The 18,898-nt window shown below is 43.2% G+C and overlaps 1 protein-coding gene across 5 annotated transcripts in view; it reads left to right on the top strand.

The window, feature by feature from the left end:
* Positions 1 to 18,898, top strand: part of SACS (sacsin molecular chaperone) — a 74,790-nt gene that overhangs the window by 33,878 nt on the left and 22,014 nt on the right. For all 5 annotated transcript variants that reach the window (XM_084767454.1, XM_084767457.1, XM_084767453.1 and 2 more), the window contains 6 exons: positions 2,883 to 2,970; positions 5,685 to 5,770; positions 8,609 to 8,720; positions 12,938 to 13,084; positions 14,372 to 15,869; positions 16,701 to 16,792. In XM_084767454.1, coding sequence (XP_084623580.1) covers positions 2,883 to 2,970; positions 5,685 to 5,770; positions 8,609 to 8,720; positions 12,938 to 13,084; positions 14,372 to 15,869; positions 16,701 to 16,792 — 2,023 coding nt within the window. The remainder of the gene's footprint in view (positions 1 to 2,882; positions 2,971 to 5,684; positions 5,771 to 8,608; positions 8,721 to 12,937; positions 13,085 to 14,371; positions 15,870 to 16,700; positions 16,793 to 18,898) is intronic.

Genomic DNA, 18,898 nt, shown 5'->3' with positions numbered 1-18,898 from the left:
CTGAGTTTTTCAATCTGGCTTCTCTCTGGGCCCCTGAACTGTGCTGCTTGTCTTCAAACTAACTCCAGCCATCTTTTCTGGCTCTTTTTCTTTCTCTGGTTCATTTGGTCTTCACCTGAGTCTCGCTTGTTCTCTCTCTCTGCAACCTGTCTCTCTATTACTGTCCCCCCCCATCCCTCTGTCCCTGTCTCTCTGTCCCCCTCCCTCCCTCTCTCTGCACTGCATTAAGTAGCTTCCCCTTTCTCTTTTCTCAAGAGAGCTGGGCTTATCCTGTTCTGTGAAATCTTCTCAGATTCATCACTTCCTTTTTCAGCCACCCAATTAGCATCACTTTCAAACATGGGTGCTTCCTTCTACAAACTAACTTTACTTTCATTGTTTGTAATTAAAGGCTTGTACCACCATGCCTGGACCTAAGCTTTTCTTTACCCGAAACTTGCTATTTAACAGGGCGGTTTTGAACTCAGATCTGCTTCCCTCTGTCTCCTGATTAGTGTCGGTATTCCAGCCAGATCACACAGACCTAGAAGGTCTTTGGATGTGATCTCTTGCCACACCAGCCATGTTCTGAATTAAAATTTCTCTATATTTTCTGCCATTTTTTTCTTCTAATGCATGATCCAAAATTGGACTAATGAGCATTGGCTTATGTATGACTTACTTTTAGTAATTAAGTAGATGGTTAATTAGCCAGTGCAATGATCACCTATAATATGGTATCCTTTTGTTTGCATCTCATATGTACTTGTAACCTAAATATATAACTCAAAGAATACTCTGTTCACTTTTTTGTTGGTTATACCCATCAAAAGGAGCTTATCATTCTTTAGGTAATAAGCTGGATAGCTTTTTTCACTTGACACCTCATTATTAATATCCATTTAGGTTGTATGTAGTGTGGCTGTTCAGTATTCATTGTTGTGTGATATGTTGTTAGCGGCAGGTGGTATTCTCGCCTGTGTTTCCTCAAGCACCTGTGTACAGCATGCTCTAGTTTTCGAGGATAGTTCTCAGAGTCAGCAGGTGTATGATGTGAGCATGCTTCATGACCAAGGATGTTAGCAGCGTACCCGAAGGGAGGAGCAGAAGGATGGCACGCAGGAAGTAAAGATCAAACTGGAGAGGGGTGTTACAAAGCAGGAGATGGGGAGCAGCTGCTGCGAGGCATGGAGAAGAGACAGGAGAGTATGCTCTTGGGCCTAGAGGTAGCTGCAGAGGAGCTTTGGAGAGAGATGGTCCCCCTCAAGTGACTGTGGGTGGTGACACTGTTGGTTGAAAGGTGAACTACAGATGAGGAGCTGCTAGAGGTTTGAAAAGCTGGTGCGCTCACCTTGCCCCAGCTCACGGTTTAGAGCCTTAAGATGTCAATGAGAGAATATGACGACAGTGGCCCTGCTTGTGAAGCACACCTTGGAAAAGTAGCCCTTCCCACTAGCCCAATGGACATGTCCCATGAAAGTCTTCACTTATCAGGAAAGTGGGACAGAGGGGAGGACATCTAATTGGGACTTTAGGTGAGAAGCATGGGAGAATGGGGAAATAGAAGGATCCAGAGGATCCTAGAAACCTACAAGAAGACATTACGACAGGCGGATCTGGGCCCAGGGGTCCTGCTCAAACTATGACACCAGCCAAGGACAATACGTGCAGTAAACATCGAACCCCAACCCAGATGTAGCCAATGGACAGGACATTCTCCACAGTTGAGTGGAGAGTAGGGACTGACTTTCACACGAACTCTGGTGCCCCATATTTGACCACGTCCCCTGGATGGGGAGGCCTGGTGGCACTCAGAGGAAGGATAGCAGGCTACCAAGAAGAGACTTGATACCCTATGAGCACATACAGGGGGAGGAGGTCCCCCTCAGTCACAGTCATAGGGGAGGAGAGTAAGGGGGAAAATAGGAGGGAAAAAAGAATGGGAGGATACAAGGGATGGGATAATAATTGAGATGTAATATGAATGAATTAATAAAAAGGAAAAAATAAAAGAAAAGTAGTCCTTCCCATAAGCTCTGAGGTTGTGTTTGTGCTTTTTAGACTGTTGAAGAGGTCAGTCTAGGGAGACCACATAGGTAGAGCGGAAAGTGGACCCAGATGGAGAGCAAGCTTATCTGGTGTTGGAGTTTGCTCTATTTCTACACAGACTACTGTGGGTCATAAAATTTGTCTTGTACCTGTCTTTATCAGGAACAGGAAGGCCACACCGAGGCATTTTTCAGGGACGGTACAGCTTCCTCCCATCGCTTTAGGGGGCATCTGTGGTAGTGCTTTCCAGAGGGAATGTCTAGGAACACGATTCTATGGGATACCACAGAAAGTAAATGAAAAATATACTGCTAATTTAGGGAAATGTTATGTATATTAATCCCAATAAAGTGCCATATATATTAATATGCCAAAAATTTCATCCTCTGATCTGTTGCAGTTTCCAGGACCTATGCTGCACGCCAAATACACGTTGAAAACATTGATCAAAAAGATGTTTTTGTTTATGTTACAGATCTTATACATATTTGAAACTGTGAATTTGGGATGATTTGGGATGGGGGCGTGGATCAATGGTAGAATACTTGCCTCGCTAGTGAAAGAGAGGGAGGGAAGAAAGGAAGGAGAGTAACTTATATGGCAGAAAAGAAATAGGCTCATTTTTATTTGTAATTATTTAAAGAAAAATTCTAACTTTAAATTTAGAGAGTTATTACATAAAGATTTTAACTAGCATTCTGTTCTATCATCTGCAACATCCCCTTCGGAGAAACTTACTCCTTGGTAAGGATGGTTAACATGTGTTACTTGAATGAAAAACATTTGAAGTGAGGTTTTAAATGACAGTATTGATGTCGTATTGCTTCTCACACATTTCCTGTTTTCCTTTTCAGTTACCTGATTGGATCAAGATTGGAGATCTGACTTCCAGAACCCGTCACCTTTTTGTAAACCTTCAATCAAAAGGCTTAAAAGGGGGAGGTACAATACCGACTTTACCTGAAGTATACGCCATAATTCAGTCCATTAAAGGTTTTGTTTCATGCAGAAGCAGATGGGAGGATGGTGGCTGCCAAGAGCTGGGAGGAGGGTGAGATGAAGGGAGGAGGGTGAGATGAAGGGAGGAGGGTGAGATGAAGGGAGGAGGGTGAGATGAAGGGAGGAGGGTGAGATGAAGGGAGGAGGGTGGGATGAAGAGGTGTTGGTCCAAGAGCCTGAAGTTTCAGCTGTGCAAAGCAAATGGCTCTGCATCTCTGCTGCCCAGTGAAAGGCCCTTTTATGATGACTAGTGCTAGTCCTGTAATAGGTACCTCAAAGCTTGCTCAGAAGAGTGGAGCATGGAGCATGGTGCTTCATGCCTGTAGCCTTAGTACATAGGAAACTGAGGCAAGAGGCTCTGTTGAGTGTGACACCTGCCTAGGCCCCTTAGTAAGACTCTGTCTCAAAAACAAGCAGACAAACAAACAAACAAACAGGGAGATCTTAAGAAGGGAGATCTTAAAGGCTTTCCCACAAAAGGAATGAAGTCAAAACAAAAGGGAGTTGGGAGAAACTTTGGAGCTAATTGATAAGGTATGAAAATGATGACGATGATGTTTTGATGGGTATGTAATAGCTTCCAAGTTCATGCACTAAGCATCTGCAGCTTTGTGTATGTCTATCAATAAAGTAGCCTGAACTCAAGGTTGTATTTTAAAAAATGAAATGAGAGCATATTATCGAATACAGGGAAGGGTTGCCCAACCCAGAGGAAAATGGTGGATGGGGCTAGGTGTGTGATGAGTGAGAAAAATCTGTTGGTCTTGGTAAATGAGTGTATCAAAATGATGCAAATCCATACAGGTTGAGAATCTCTAATGCAGAAATCTAAAATAGTCCAAAGGCATCTGGCATGATGCCAAGAATGAAAAATGTAATACTTCACTTCATTAGATAGTTTATAGTAAAAATACAGGAGTATTAAACATTCTATAGAGAATTATGACATTAAGGTTAAGTATACATGGAATTACTTATTTACTTATTTATTTGGTCTTGGGTCCCATCCTTAAGCTATCTCACTAACTAGTACAAATATTCTAAAGTCTGAAGTCTGGAATACTCTGGTCTCCGCCTATGGTGATGGTTTCTTTGTGTAAGCACTTTTTCTTTATATGCAGATTTTAAGTGTTTCCTATTTTTTTAATCTTACTTTGTATTGACTCTTTGTGAATTTCTCATCATGCACACCAATCTCACTCATCTCCCTGTCCCTTTGTGTTTACCCTCTGCCCCTCAGCCCCAGCCCCACAAAACAAAAAAATAATCTTGTTGTGGAAGCTCCAGTGTGTTCCACAGTATACCCTCTTGGCTGTACATCCTTTCCTTGCAAACATTCATTGCAATGAATCATTGTCTGTTTTGAGGCCTCTGGCTTCTACCCTATCACTGCTGGCTCCTCACCAGGATTCCTCTGGGATATCCTGTTGTTTCCCTGTGTCATGAGGACCCTGAACCTTTTGGTCTGCAGGACTGGCCCCTTCCTGTGCTTTGGCAGTTCATAGATGGAGCAGATGTTGGGGTGGGCCAACTCAAAGCCCTGGGCCTGAGCCTGGGTGGTAGCTAAGCTGGTCACCTGCCAGCTTTGCATCCACACCACTAGGGTGAGCTATCCAGCACTGCGCCAATGGGCTAGCTCCCCCAATGCTGCAGCTAGCAAGGGGCAAGGCCAGCTCCCTGTTTTCATACCCTTGGGGCCAACTCTATTATGCTGCCCAGAAGTACAGGGCCCCCTCTCCCGAGTGCTGCCACTGGTGAGGGACAGGGACAGCTTTCCCATTCTCATGATCTTGGGGCCAGCTCTCTTGCCACCTGCAGGTGGTGAGGGGTGGGGCAGGGGTAGGGCATCTCTTCCCTGCCCACACCACCCCAGAGCTGACAGATGGCGAGTGGTGGGCCGCTCTTCCACTCTGATGACCTTGGGGGTGTCTCTCTTCCTCCCTGCCCCTGTCTCTCTCTTTTATGTTCACTGTTTTTTGCCTGCATGTATGTCTGTGTGAGAGTGTCAAATCTCCAGGCACTTGTGAGCTGCCATATGAGTACTAGAAACTGAACCTGGGTCTTCTAGAAGAACAACCAGTACTTTTAACCTCTGAGCCATCTCTCCAGCCTCCAATGTCTTATTCTTAAGGATTTTTTTCCTCATCCTTACCTTTACACCTTCCTGCCACTTATCTGGAGATGGCCTGGTCAGTTGGTGTAGAACCGTGTAGGCAGGACTTAGTTCTTAACCTAGTCAGTCACTGAACTTCAGAGCCATCAGCATTTGAGAATAGTAAGAATGTGGCACTATGTGGCACTATGTGACATTATTTCTGGATTTTTTTTTTTAATCACAGGAGCACTAAACAGCATCAGCTATTTAATCTCTTTAGAAAATAGCAGTGCTTTATCCCTCTGTCATGCTGCTTGCTGTTGAATTAACCTTTGTGATAGTCTATCTTGGAAAATCCTTTGAAACCTGATGTCTCATTTAGTTAGTCTTGAGATTTCATAACACAGAATGAGCTTTACTTTCTATTGAGTTGCTTAACCTGGTGGGTTTTGTTCCTGGAATTCTGCTGTGCCATACATGAAACCATGGAGAGAACCAAATCACACACAGGTGGAAAGTCGTGAAACCTTGTTTTTCTTTTAAAATGTATTTTGCATTTTAGGTCGATTTGGTCAAACCACTCCACCACTTGTTGATTTTCTCAAGGATATCTTAAGAAGATACCCAGAAGGAGGGCAGATCCTTAAGGTAGGCTGTCTAATAGAGGCCTTTGTGGCCTACTGTCAGAGCGAGTAGCTTAGTGTTTGCGTTGGGTCTAGATCTGGTTGGATTACTTTGCCTCCGTGGCCACAGTGCATAGCCGCATGGAGTAGATTTGAGAACACAGTTGGCGTGAAGCGAGGAGGGGTTGGGGCTACAGGCTACTCTAAGCTGCAGCATGCTCTCAGTGTCCTCTAGGGATGCTTTGGTAGCGCACTGAGCCCTGGTGTCACGCACAAGCTATCAGTCACCAACCACCAGTCATTCAGCGACCATGTCAGAGGCCAGGAACACATGCTTGTTTGGCCTCTAGATTTAGAGGTTTGTTTTGTGAGAGAGTTTACTTTAATAGGATGCTTACTTATTTATTTTTACTATGCATGATCACATGAATTATTTTCTCCAGGATGGAGTAGAATTCTCTGTAGTCCAGGTTGGCCTCAACCTCATAATGTTTTTGCTTTAGTCTCAGTGCTGGGGTTATGGACATAGCTTGTGGTATATTCTTTAAGTTTTCTTTAATAGAAAAAAATCAAACACCCACAAAAAAGGCAACGAAAGATTTTGTGAAAATCAAGTCTGGTGTTTAATAAGCAGCTTCCTTAATAAGCTGGGATGGTAGAGCAGTTACCACGCATCTTCCTCATTATTCTCATCTTCAATGACTTAGCCTTTATTTCTCTTCTAGCCTAGCAAAGTTTTAAGGTCCACTAACTCATGTAGTCATGCTCACATAGGCACAGGACAAAGGTTGTGCTACTATCAGGGACTGTCTTGAGGAACACTGAAGAAGCCTCAGTGTGACTTTCAGAATGGGGGCCAGTGACTTTCAGAATAGGGTTCATAGAAAGCTGCTTTTTATATTGACTGCTAGAGAAATGAAGGGTATGATTATGGAGTTGTCATGGGGCTGGGTGGGACTAAATGACCCACATGGACTCAGAGTGAGGATCCTGTTGTTGGTTACAGGAGTCGGGTCAGAGGTAAGTGAGAAGGATCCTTGCTGGGAAGGAGTCCGAGCTTCCAGGAAGGTCTGTGGAAGGTAGTCTGGGGTCGGCCTCCTCTGCTTTCTGTGATGCCGGATTGGAGCCAGTTCAATGGCATCTCTATTCCTTGGAATTTTTAGTGCTAGGCTCAGTAAGAGCCTCAACCTCCACCTTTTATGGTGTTGGCTGAAGTGGGTCCAGCTAGCTTAGGGACTTGCTGCCTCCTGAAATCCATTTGGAAGTGATCCCCTAAGGGTTCCAGCCTTGGGGGAGCTCTTTATCTCTTTGCTTGTTGTACAACCTGTGAGTGGCAGTTGGGGCCTGGAACTTAGTGTTCTCTCAATCCCTGCTTCCTATAATGCACTTCAGTCATGAAGATACACTCTGACCTGGGACGTGCTCTCGTCTTTTCTGTAAGTTGACAGAGTGCTCTGCCAATCACTTAGTCCTCGGTGTCTACCCATCATATTGACATCTTGCTCATTTTTGAGGACTTTCTCGGACTGAACAGAGAAGGAATGGAATCCAAGCCATTAAAGCACACATGAGAAGCAGGAAGCTGTTTAATAGGAACCACAGCTGCTAATGAGTGTGTGGGCAGCTGGAGGCTGAGGGGGTCCATATTTAGGGTTAGCTGTATGGCTGCTGGCCCAAACACTCCAGTTTTTGGTTCTGAGATTCAAGCCTACGGCCTTTCCCATGCCAGACAAGCACTGCACCCCTGAGCTATGCCAAGGCACCCGCCAGGCCTTTGGGCCTACTCAATGAACCTGAGAAGCTCTCTCCCAGCCGAGCTTAAGTCTGTCTTCTTCCCGAGCTGTCTGACATCCGTCCTCTTTTTCTGTTGGCGTTGCTTTAGTGTCAGCCTAAGTGCTCTTTCAGGTAGTGAGTCTTGGGTTCCAGGGAGATAAAAAGGTGCCTTTCCCCAAAGTCAGATGTTAGCGAGTTTGATAATATGGGATGATTTTGCCTGCGTGCTTTTCTAACCACCTGCATAACTATTTAAAGCAGTAACCCCGAGTTTGCTTTGTTCTAAGTAGGAGCCTAGTCAGGAATTTATTATCTAATGACTTCCCCTTACTGTCACAGGCTCTGGAGAGTCAGGCAGGGCTGCGCTGCAGGTTCCAGTCAACTTGTGCTGACCATGGGTTCATCTCTAGGACCTGAATCTTCTTTCATCTGTAGCTCCTTTCTAGTTGACCAGACTGTTTCATTAGGTGGTTAGAAGTATTTGGGGTGGTTAGGACTGAGGATTTTCTGATGCTCTTTCCTTTCCTTTCTATGGCACAGGTGTCTGGGCACCCACCAACTCACCCACAGTCCAGCAAACGATGGACGTTTCTCCCTTTATAAATAGTTCTTGTTACTAAGATGTTTTCTGCCTGGGGCATGGCTATCCAGAACATTGCCCATTCAGGATGCATATAGACCAATAGTATTGACTGTCCTTTTTTCTAAGAGCATTTTAAGTTTAGTAAACAATTAAGAACTAATGCTCAGTTTTTGGAAGCTGTTCAAACATAAGGTATCTCAGAAAATCTGTATAAAGCTTTGAACCAGAGTACTTTCCTTTGAACGAAGGCTTTGGATGGACTTATAGGAATGTCCAGCATAGCAGTTTCAAAGCTAGCTTGCAGGTGTGCATTGCTGGGAAAGTCTTCCCAGCTCCAGTGTGTATAGGAACTGCTTTTAATAGGAATCTTACCAGAGCTTAACTTTACCTGTGGAGAGAGTGAGGGTTTTTTACTTTAATATACTTCCTTCTTATATATTGATGATAAATATAAAGTTGGACAGTAGATTACTATATTAATATTATTTTGTTATATTTCATGATTAGGAATTAATTCAAAATGCAGAGGATGCTGGGGCCACAGAGGTTAAATTTTTGTATGATGAAACACAGTATGGAACGGACACTCTTTGGTCAAAGGACATGGCACAATATCAGGGTAAGAATAATGTGGAGCAAATTTTATTTTTGTACTAATGGTGAGTTTTAATGATTTACAATACTTTACTTAATAAACAGTGTGATTATCATTTGTACTTCTTGGCATGTTTAATTCGGGTGTTTTTATTGCCCCTGCTTTTGGTGGGAAGGCGTTTCTGCCCGTTGGTACCCTTAGAGAAAAACATTAAGATAAAAGGCTAGCAATGTAATTCTGCTCACTCAACATGTACTTTATGTTATGAGTAAGATAAAGGACACTGATTCTATATAAATACCATTTCTTTTGCATTTGGGAAGAGGTCGTAAGAAGCTGTGTTTGTATATTGTCTTTTACTTTAGGGCTGCCCTTCTGCTGGGGGTGAGAACGCAGCTTAAAAGGAGGAAGGACGAAGGGGACCAAGAGGGAGAGTAATAAACGAGCCATCGCCTATGGTTGCCTCGCGCTTGTACTTTGAAATGCAGAAAATATGTACATAACTTAGCTCAGCCATGAAATTGATGGATGATTGTGAATATTTGATATGACTGACAGTAACTGTGAAAAAATCTTAGCTCATTTTCTTAGACATAGTTGAGAGAAGTTGAAGTCACAAAATGGTGTTCTGTGAAGGTAGTCATCACTGTTTAATTGAATGCGTAGCATTTATTGTCATGGTTACATTTTGATATCAGTTTTAAGGCTTGCCAGTGGTACGCCCATCTGTAAAAAGATGTCTATGCTGCGGTGGTATATCAGGAGGCTTGTACCCTGGCTCTGAGTCCTGCCACCTTGCTGACTCTAGTGCAGTCCTCTAGCGGCCAGCCACTCGGTGGTGAAGGGACTAGCTTGTAGTTTCTTGGCTCGACTTTTATTATTTAACGGAGCCTCCTGGAAGGATGTTTAATTTACATTCAGGAGACTGCAGACCCAAGTGGTCCCCTGCAGCCCTGCCCATTGCACGGCTCCACAGGCACACTAGGCGGCCCCTCTGCTCTCCATGTCCACCCTGCTGAGGAACTAGTGCTAGAAAGGGCGATTTTCCTTCCTAGTTATGCTGAGGCGAGAATGAGGTCCTAGATGTCATGTGGTTGTGCTTATGCCCGGGCCATTCTACATTCACTGTTCCAATGTGCTGTGCTGCTGAGGATGCAGAGATCTTAGAAGCATTCCTTAAGTTTCCTCAAGTCTTCATTAAAGAAGACATTTAAATAGCTGGGTATAGTGGTGTACACTTTCAGCCTTAGCACTCAGGTTGTAGAGGCAGGTGGATTTCTGTGATTTCAAGGCCAACTTGATCTTTATAGTAAGTCTAGGACAGCCAGGGCTCTGTTACACACACAAAAACCCAACGAAAACAACAAAAACAATAACAATGAGTTCTGTTGACTGATAAACAGAGCTCAGGGCAAGGGCCAGAGGAGGAAGGGTTTGTAATAAGCATAAGGCTAGATTCTGTTGATGGTGGATGCAAAGTACATGGTACCCTTTTCATAAGGATGGGCTCTATTACTGAGAGGCTAAGTTCAGGATTCGGGCCTAAACAATGGTTATGATATTGGAAGGTTCAGGAAGGCTGGCCCCAGAGAATAGGAAAGAGATCACCTGCTTGTTAAACAACCTCCACTCCAGCTTTCTGGGTAGAGTCATTTCTCTTCCTTTGAAGGAAATATGCCCAAGTATTTAACAAGTCTGGTTTCTCCAGTGCCTTTTAAAGCTGAGCCTTCTACAGAGGCCAGAAGATTGTAAGACCCAGAGGTATAAAACAGTTTTATCGGGACACAACAGGCGTTCATCCATAAGCTGTCAGCAGCCATGACAGCACGCATAAGCTCAAGTCTGATGATTCTCCAAGACAGGGAGGGGAGGTGACCAGGAACCCACACCAGGGGAGGAGCTCTCAGGAAGGAAAGATGGCTCCTCCTTTCCTGGCGGCAGGCTGCTGTAATACTGGTAACCCTGCCGGGCTTCTTAATTCCCTTCTATAGATCTTAAAGTTATATAGTTTTTTTTTTTCTAGATTCTGGAAAGAAATTTACTCCTGGGCCTGTTCTATCATCTTTCCTTGTGTGGTATTTTCGGAGAAGAGGCAGTGGGCAGAACTATACAGTATTTGACAGATTCCATTTTAAATTAGCTGTGGTTAGCTATTGAAAGATAACAAGCCATTTAACACTATTTTTATATATTATATAAAATTATATATGCCATATATATAAAGATTGATATTATATTGAAGACTTACTGTATCATAATAGAAATACCTGACAATTTAAGAGTTCTTCTCTATGGTGTGTGCTGTGGTGAGCCTTATTATTACCCCGGTGGATCCTTAGCGCTCCTGTGTAGAGAGAGAAAGCTCTTATGTTGGCATAGATGAAGAAGCTGAGCCTGTGGCTGTAATTTGATAACCGTCTATGAGTGACAGCAGACTCCCTTGACTCCTGACACCTCTCACAGCTGTGTGCTTGTCCTTCTCACAGCCTTTGAACCTTCGGCCAGGTTCACGTCCTGACTTTGGCTAGTATAAAGATCGCAGTTGTACTAATTAAAACAACAGCAGCAACAAGAAAACCCAGACAAGGCCAACATTCCATATTTAAAGAAGCATACAGAGATGTTATTTGGGCATTGGGAGTCTCCATATAGTTCATCAGCATGGAGGCGCACAGGCCCAGGATCCACATACAGGCGCTGAGCTTGGTATCTGTGTTATTCTTTTCAGAGGAAAGCATTGACCATATTTAAAGAATAATAGGTAATATAGTTGCTCATATTCAGATAAAGTTAGGATTTCTGAAAACAGGTCTCAAAAGAGAGTGCAAAAGTATTTTCTCAGAATTATAAAAACAATATATTATTAAAGAAACTACTTTGGAGATAGCATTATGATCAAATAATTTATTTAAATAATTACCTCATTCATGACTATTGAAATTACACCGTCAGTGCCTTCTATAGAAATCAAGTAAAGCAAAATCAAAACCACACAACCTAAATATTTACAAGATGATTATTAACATTAGTAGGGAATTAATTTCTACTTTATGAAAAAATACGGTGACAAAGTTTTTTAGGTAGTATGTTTTCTGAGTACATTGTTCTGTACAGCTAGAGAATGATCTGTGCTTGCCATACTTTCAGTTTTGAATAGAGAGTTTATTAAATAGAGGATATATATATATATATATATATATATATATATATATATAATATACTGAATAAATATATATATATGCAAAAGAATAAATAGCAACAGATAGACAGAGAGATAACAAAACATCAGGTCACTTGCTGAAAACATCCAGCAGAAATATATTGAGGAAGCCCCTTTGAGACATCCAGCTGGAGTTCCCAATAGAGTGTGCAGGGCAGAGCAGAGTCTAACCTCAGGGTGGCTGTCCACGTAAAAGAACAAACAGCGACAGCTAGAGATGATGTAATCAAATTGGACGCAACACCCTACAGAGAGTGACTAGGGAAGCTGAGACAATCAGACTGGAGTTCCCCACTGAACAGTCTCCCCACGGAAGAGCTTTCCACAGGGACCTGGCTTCTCTTTCCCAGTGCAGAACTTTTTATATCGTGGCATAAGCAGTAGTACCGCTGGTTAGAAACACCTCAGCTTCAAGCTGTTCTCCAGGGCATTCCGTTTTCACTCTTGGACTATTTTGCTGTCCTTACCATCCCACCCTGTCACAGAGTCAGGAGCCCCCAGACCATCGTCACAAGAGGTCTTGGCGAGAACACTGACACAAGCATGCTTGGGTCTGAAATGGAAGGGGCGCACTGCTCCCAGAGCCAGCTCCTGGATGAGCTCTAAACGCACACACGCGCTATCAATTTGATGTACACTGCACATATTTTCAAGAAAGTGCATCTACAAAGAATGATTTATATACACTCTTTAGAAGAGTTTTCTTAGAGTATGGTGCACTGTGGTAATATCCTCATTTGCTCTGTATATTTTGTATTTTAAGTTCCATAATTCTCTTAATTTCTTCTTTCAGGACTTTTGACAAGCAATGTATTTCTCTGGCTGTTAGCTTCTTACCAAATATGTTTTTATTTTTATTGTGAAGACAACTGGAATGATAATGCAGAATTTAGTCACTGTACCCACGTGTCTCTATTTCCTCATCAAATAACTTTTTTTGTATGGACAAAGCTCCTGAAACAGAGCTGACCGTTCTGGTGTACTTCCTGCTGAGTGTCTGCCTGTGCATTTCAACACACAGGCGCGGCTCTCTATGTGTACAACAATGCGGTTTTCACCCCAGAAGACTGGCATGGCATCCAAGAAATAGCAAGAAGCAGGAAAAAAGATGATCCCTTGAAGGTTGGAAGATTTGGAATTGGCTTTAATTCTGTCTACCATATAACAGGTGCAGTATGGGCTGTGGGCAAGTGGGGACTTGAATCAGCCAAACTATAGAGAAATTGTAGTAAATCTAGTGGAGTTGCAGTAATATTAATGTTTCATTTAATATTGGCTTGCTAAATATTAAACTTATATTGTTATATCCTAAAATGTTGCTGTTGCATATAAATCTCTTTTGGGAAGTTCACCCTCAGGGCACTAGGTGATGGTTCGTAAGCGCTGAAGCACAGCTGAGGGTTGCACAAGTGCAGAGACCATTATGCAGGGATTTAGAGCAGGCAGTTGCTCTGTGTGTGTAGTTGACAGTGAGCACATTGATGCGGGCCATTTGCTGGAAGGCTCTTTTGCAGTGTGAAGATTTGAGAAAGCCAGAGGTTATGCTTTTACAGTGTTAAGATTCTCTCTGACCTGATTTCAGGATGGCTATGTGACACTGTGGAAAGGGACTAGGGACAGACATATCCAAGGTTGTACTGTGGATGGAGTTAGTAGACCTGAGATCTGCTGCTTAAGATACTTAAAAACTTAGGAGTTGGTGATCATCACAATAGTACTTGTGCTTGACAACTACAGATAGTAAAGAGATGACAGAGTTTGCTGGTGTTCCATTGTGTGTGGAGATTAGGGGCTAAAGTCCGCACGGGAGACAAACACTCCAGAATTACCCACAGGAAGCCCTTTGAGCAGCAGCATGGATAAAAAAACAATCTTTCAGTATGAGAAATTTGACACATCTAGTTCTGCCAGGGTTGAAATATCACTGTCTTTAATTGAGGAACAAGAGAAGCAGTTGACATCAGTGTAGAGGCCATGTGGTAAGATGTGGGTCTTAGGGAACTGGAGCTGTGCGCCATGTGAGGAAAGCTCATATCTCACTCACCTTGAGGTCCATGCTTGCTGAGTTATGCAGCAGTGGAGCATCCTCCATTGTCATAGTTGACAATTGAATATTTAATTTTGAACGTAGCTTGCTTTTCTTTTCTGTGTAACCAGGCTTATGTGGCAGTGATCACTGAGTATAAATATCTAAATAGTGTTTATATTTAAAGTATTTTTAGAGTATTTAAAGATATAGCACAGATGCTCACAGAAATCATGGAAGTCTCTATAATTGGCTCTTATTAGATTGGCTCAAACCAGAACCCATTATGTATCACTTTTTTGAAGAATCTTATGTGTCATACTGTTTCTTACATAATATTTTTGATAGTAGTTATTATTTCATTGTGGCTGCAATTTAATTGTTCACTGGATTTCTGAGTTGGTCACGCCTTGGTTTTCATTTTTACAGACGTTCCCTGTATCTTTAGTGGTGACCAGATAGGAATGCTAGATCCTCACCAAACCCTTTTTGGCCCCCACGAGTCAGGCCAATGTTGGAATCTCAAAGATGACAGCAAAGAAATCAATGAGCTTCCGGATCAATTTGCACCCTTCATTGGCGTTTTTGGAAGCACCAAGGAAACGTTTACAGAAGGCAGCTTTCCAGGGACGTTTTTCCGTTTCCCTCTCCGCTTACAGCCTTCCCAGCTCAGCAGCAATCTCTACACCAAGCAGAAGGTTCTGGAGTTGTTTGACTCTTTCAGGGCAGATGCAGACACAGTGTTACTCTTCCTGAAGAGTGTGCAGGCTGTGTCTTTACATGTTCGGGAGGCTGATGGGACAGAAAAACTGGTGTTTAGAGTGACTGCGAGTGAGAACAAGGCCCTGAAACACGAGCGGCCAAATTCCATCAAGACTCTAGGAACGGCTATAAGTAACTATTGTAAAAAGATCCCAAGCAACAGTGTCACCTGTGTCACATATCACATAAACATAGCACTAGAGGATGAGAGTACGAAGGATGCCCAGAAGACCTCGTGGCTGGTGTGCAACAGCGTGGGGGGACGAGGCATGAGTAGTAAACTGGACTCTTTGGCCGATGAATTGAAATTTGTCCCGATCATTGGACTAGCCATGACGTTATCAGGCAGAGATGATGAAGAGGACGGAGCAATATCTGATTTCTCAGGAAAGGCGTTTTGTTTTCTTCCGCTGCCTCCTGGTGAGGAAAGCAAAACAGGGCTTCCGGTTCACATCAGTGGCTTCTTCGGCCTGACTGACAACCGCAGGAGCATCAAGTGGAGAGAGCTGGACCAGTGGAGAGACCCTGCGGCCTTGTGGAATGAGTTTCTTATTGCGACTGTTGTTCCCAAAGCGTATGCTACTCTGATCCTAGATTCAGTAAAACGCCTGGAAACAGAGAAGAGCTCTGATTTCCCCTTGTCAGTTGACGCCATCTACAAACTTTGGCCTGAGGCTGCCAAGGTCAAGACTCACTGGCAGCCCATGTTGGGGCCTCTGTTCAGTGAACTGTTCCAGCACGCTGTGATTTATTCCATTAGTGCTGAGTGGGTGAGGCTGGAGCAGCTGTACTTCTCAGAACTTGATGAGAGTTTAGAATCCACGCAGTCTGTGCTCAACTACCTCCAGAGCTCAGGGAAGCAGATTGCCAAGGTACCAGGGAACCTGGCTGCTGCTGTTCAGCTCAGTGCGGCCTCTGCCACCTCCAGTGCGACTCCTGTGAGGAAGGTGACACCTGCATGGGTGCGGCAGGTACTGAGGAAGTGTGCACACCTGGGCAGTGCTAAAGAGAAGCTTCATCTTCTAGAATTTGTGCTTTCTGACCACGCCTACAGTGAGCTGCTTGGGCTCGAGCTGCTGCCTTTACAGAGCGGGGCTTTTGTCCCCTTCTCCTCGTCTGTCTCTGATCAAGATGTTGTTTACATCACCTCAGAAGAGTTCCCAAGGTAGATAATGTGTGCCTCAGACACGGTTGATCTAGGGAGTGGGGCTGTCCTGTCCAGAGTCTTTTACTGCCAGATCCACCAGGTGTCTGTGCACAGATGATGCAGTTAGGAAGGCTTTTCAAGAAATGCTGAAAGATACATTTGTATTTTAAAATGAAAAGGCATTCTAGCATTTGTCAATGAAGAGACTGCATACAAGCTGGATCATTGCCTTGTGTCTGTAGTCCCAGCTGTTTGGGAGGCTGAGGCAGGAGGACCACTGGAATGTGGGAGTTCAAGGCAGCATAATAGTACCTTGTCTCAAAAGGCAATTAATCTGTAACTATGTTTCAGTCACAACACTGAAAGCAATTATTATAAGGCACTAATAGAGTAAGATTGGTTAGTAGAATTACTTTGATGAAATTTACATTAACATATATATTAGCTATTACTTTGTATTTCTAAGGTAGAGTGTCATTGTGTAGCCGAGACCAGCCTGGAAAGCAGTTTTCTTGCTTCAGCTTGCCAAGTGCTGGGCTTACAAGTGCACATCATCTTACTTGACTTCAGTCACTAAGATTCTATAGCTGAGACTTTATGGAGCGTATACTGATGTTTTATGGACTAAAATTCATTTTATCGTTAGCTTTTTAGAGTGGTTTTGAGTTTACATGGTGTGGGATGCCTCTGTATTTTAAAGCAAAGCCTAGATCATGTTGTAGTTTGATGTGTATACCATAACGCATGTAGCATGAAGTAGCAGATGTAACTGGCTTGAAATGATATGCTGGACTTTCTTAACCTTAGAGTTGTCAGAATTGTAACTGCTGTGCACCTCTCGCGTTCTAGGTCCCTTTTCCCAGGTCTTGAAGCAAGACTTGTTTTGGAGAACTTGGAGCCTCACCTTCTAGCTGCTTTGAAAGAAGCTGCCCAGACCCGAGGTATTATAGCCACTCAGTGCTTTTCTTAAACGACCCTCTTTCTAAAAATATAAAGAGCTTTTTATGAGATTTCTTCTAATAACCATCCATTTCAGAGCCATAAATCTGAGTTCATATGGCTCAACCTAAGAGAATTGTTTATTTTATATGTCAGGATCTGGTCTAGCCTCTCACAGGAATCCAGCGACAACACTACCAAGAGCCTGTGCGGGGCTGTTTGTGGTGGGCAGAGTCTCTCAGCCCTCACAGTGCTTCTGTCTCTTCCCAAGGTCCGTAGCTCTTTTAGGACCCTCCTAGCCTCAGTTATTGTGCCATGTGTGATAACGACAGAAATGAGTGCTATTAAATATCACAGTGAGAGAAGGAGGCTAGGGCCAGGGTTGTCAAATGAATGCAGAAAATCAGGTCTTCCAACTTGTTGCTCTTGTCTGCGGTACCACACCCTAACACAGTCCTAGGTGGCTATTCTGGGTGATCGTATCAGCTACCACAAGTGATCAACTTCCAGAAATATGTTCCTGTCCAACCCCAAGACACTGCCTGGAAAGGAGACTGGGGAGACATAAGAAAGCCATAAATGTCCTTTTTAGGGAATGATTTTTGGGAAAATGACAATAATTTCAAGGGAAAATTACTTCAGTTCTGACTTAACTCTGTCTTTCAACTTCTGCAAACATCCCATCACTTATAGAACTGTTGTCTGGACTTTGCCCAAGTTGGATATTTGCCCCTAGATTTCCAAATTTGTCTCACTAAGGAGCTTATTCTTTGTGATATGTCTTAGACAACATAAGATCTTTTCCTTTAAAGGAAAAGTTGCTAATCATTATACATCTTTATTCATCAAAATATGCATGAAAGGACTTGGGATTTGTCAGGGAAGTGAGGCTGGAGTCAAAAGTGAGACCAAGAATGAGCCTGTTAGCTGTTTCTTGCCACAAGAGTGTGTGCCTGTGACAGTCACCATGATACTGGTTTCCCGCATCCAGATGACCCATTTCTTGTGAATTATTCTTTTCAAGAAAGCCCTTGAAGTACTTAAACACGGATCTCCTCCCTCCCTTCTACCCACTCCACCTTCTTTCTTTTCCTTTTTATGTCACATTGTATTATATTCTCATTTTAAAACTTGGGGGCTAAGGAAATAGCTCAGTCTGCAAAGTGTTTGCCTTGCAAGCAGGAAGAACTGAGTTTGAGCCCCAGAGCCCATTCAGACAAACACAGCAGGCACAGAGGGAGGTGTGTGTTTGTAATCCCAGCCCTGGGGAGGTGGAGGCAGGTAGGCTCTGAGGGCTTGCCACAGCCAGCCTAACCTCCTGGGCGAGTTCCAGGCCAGTGAGAGAGCCTAGCTCAAAAGCAAAACCAAACAAAGCCAAAAACCTTGAGGAACAACACCTGAGGTTGTCCTCTGGCCACCACATGAACATGCACATACACACACCAATAAAAATAAGCACAAAGTTAAAACTTGGTGTTGAAAACAAAGTATACACAGGCAAGTTGGCTCCTTGCAGTTGTGCACTGAATGTGACCTAGACCAGTGCCAGAGCCCTCCACTCAGAGCACCATGGTTCTGCCTTTTGACAATAGATAATATACAATTAACTTCACTAGTTATTGTACCCATAAAATATGCAATCATATGTTTTACCCTGGCTTCTCTTACTATTAACTAGTGAGGTTCACCCCATCACTCACTGCATGTAACCGTAGGCTATGCGTTCCCGCTCCTGTACTGTTTCACTATACACTGGCTACTCTTTTTGTTAATGGCAGGTAGTTTCTGAGATAGATCTAGATTTGCAAATCAGCTGAAATTATTCAGAGCCAAATCAAGTGCAAAGGGTAGAAAGCCAATGATGATACTGCTTTGGTTCAGAACTGGACAGATACTCTGTGATCTGTTTGTTTCATGTGGTTGGAAACATCACACACATATATAACAATACCTGAACACTCTTGCCTTTGAAGGATGGTAACTTCTTTGCTAAATATTAAATTTCTGCTCATATTTTCTGTGTTTACTTCTATTGGCCCTTTTCAGTGGCAATTAAACAAATTTTTGTACCTTGCATTTCAGAGGAAAAAGCAAACCTTGGACTTTAC

The sequence above is a fragment of the Acomys minous genome (genome assembly GCF_964271855.1).
Source record: "Acomys minous genome assembly, chromosome: 18".
NCBI classification, from domain to species: Eukaryota; Metazoa; Chordata; class Mammalia; order Rodentia; family Muridae; genus Acomys; species Acomys minous.
Note: the sequence above shows the minus strand (reverse complement) of the source record. Positions and strands in the feature narration are given on the sequence as shown.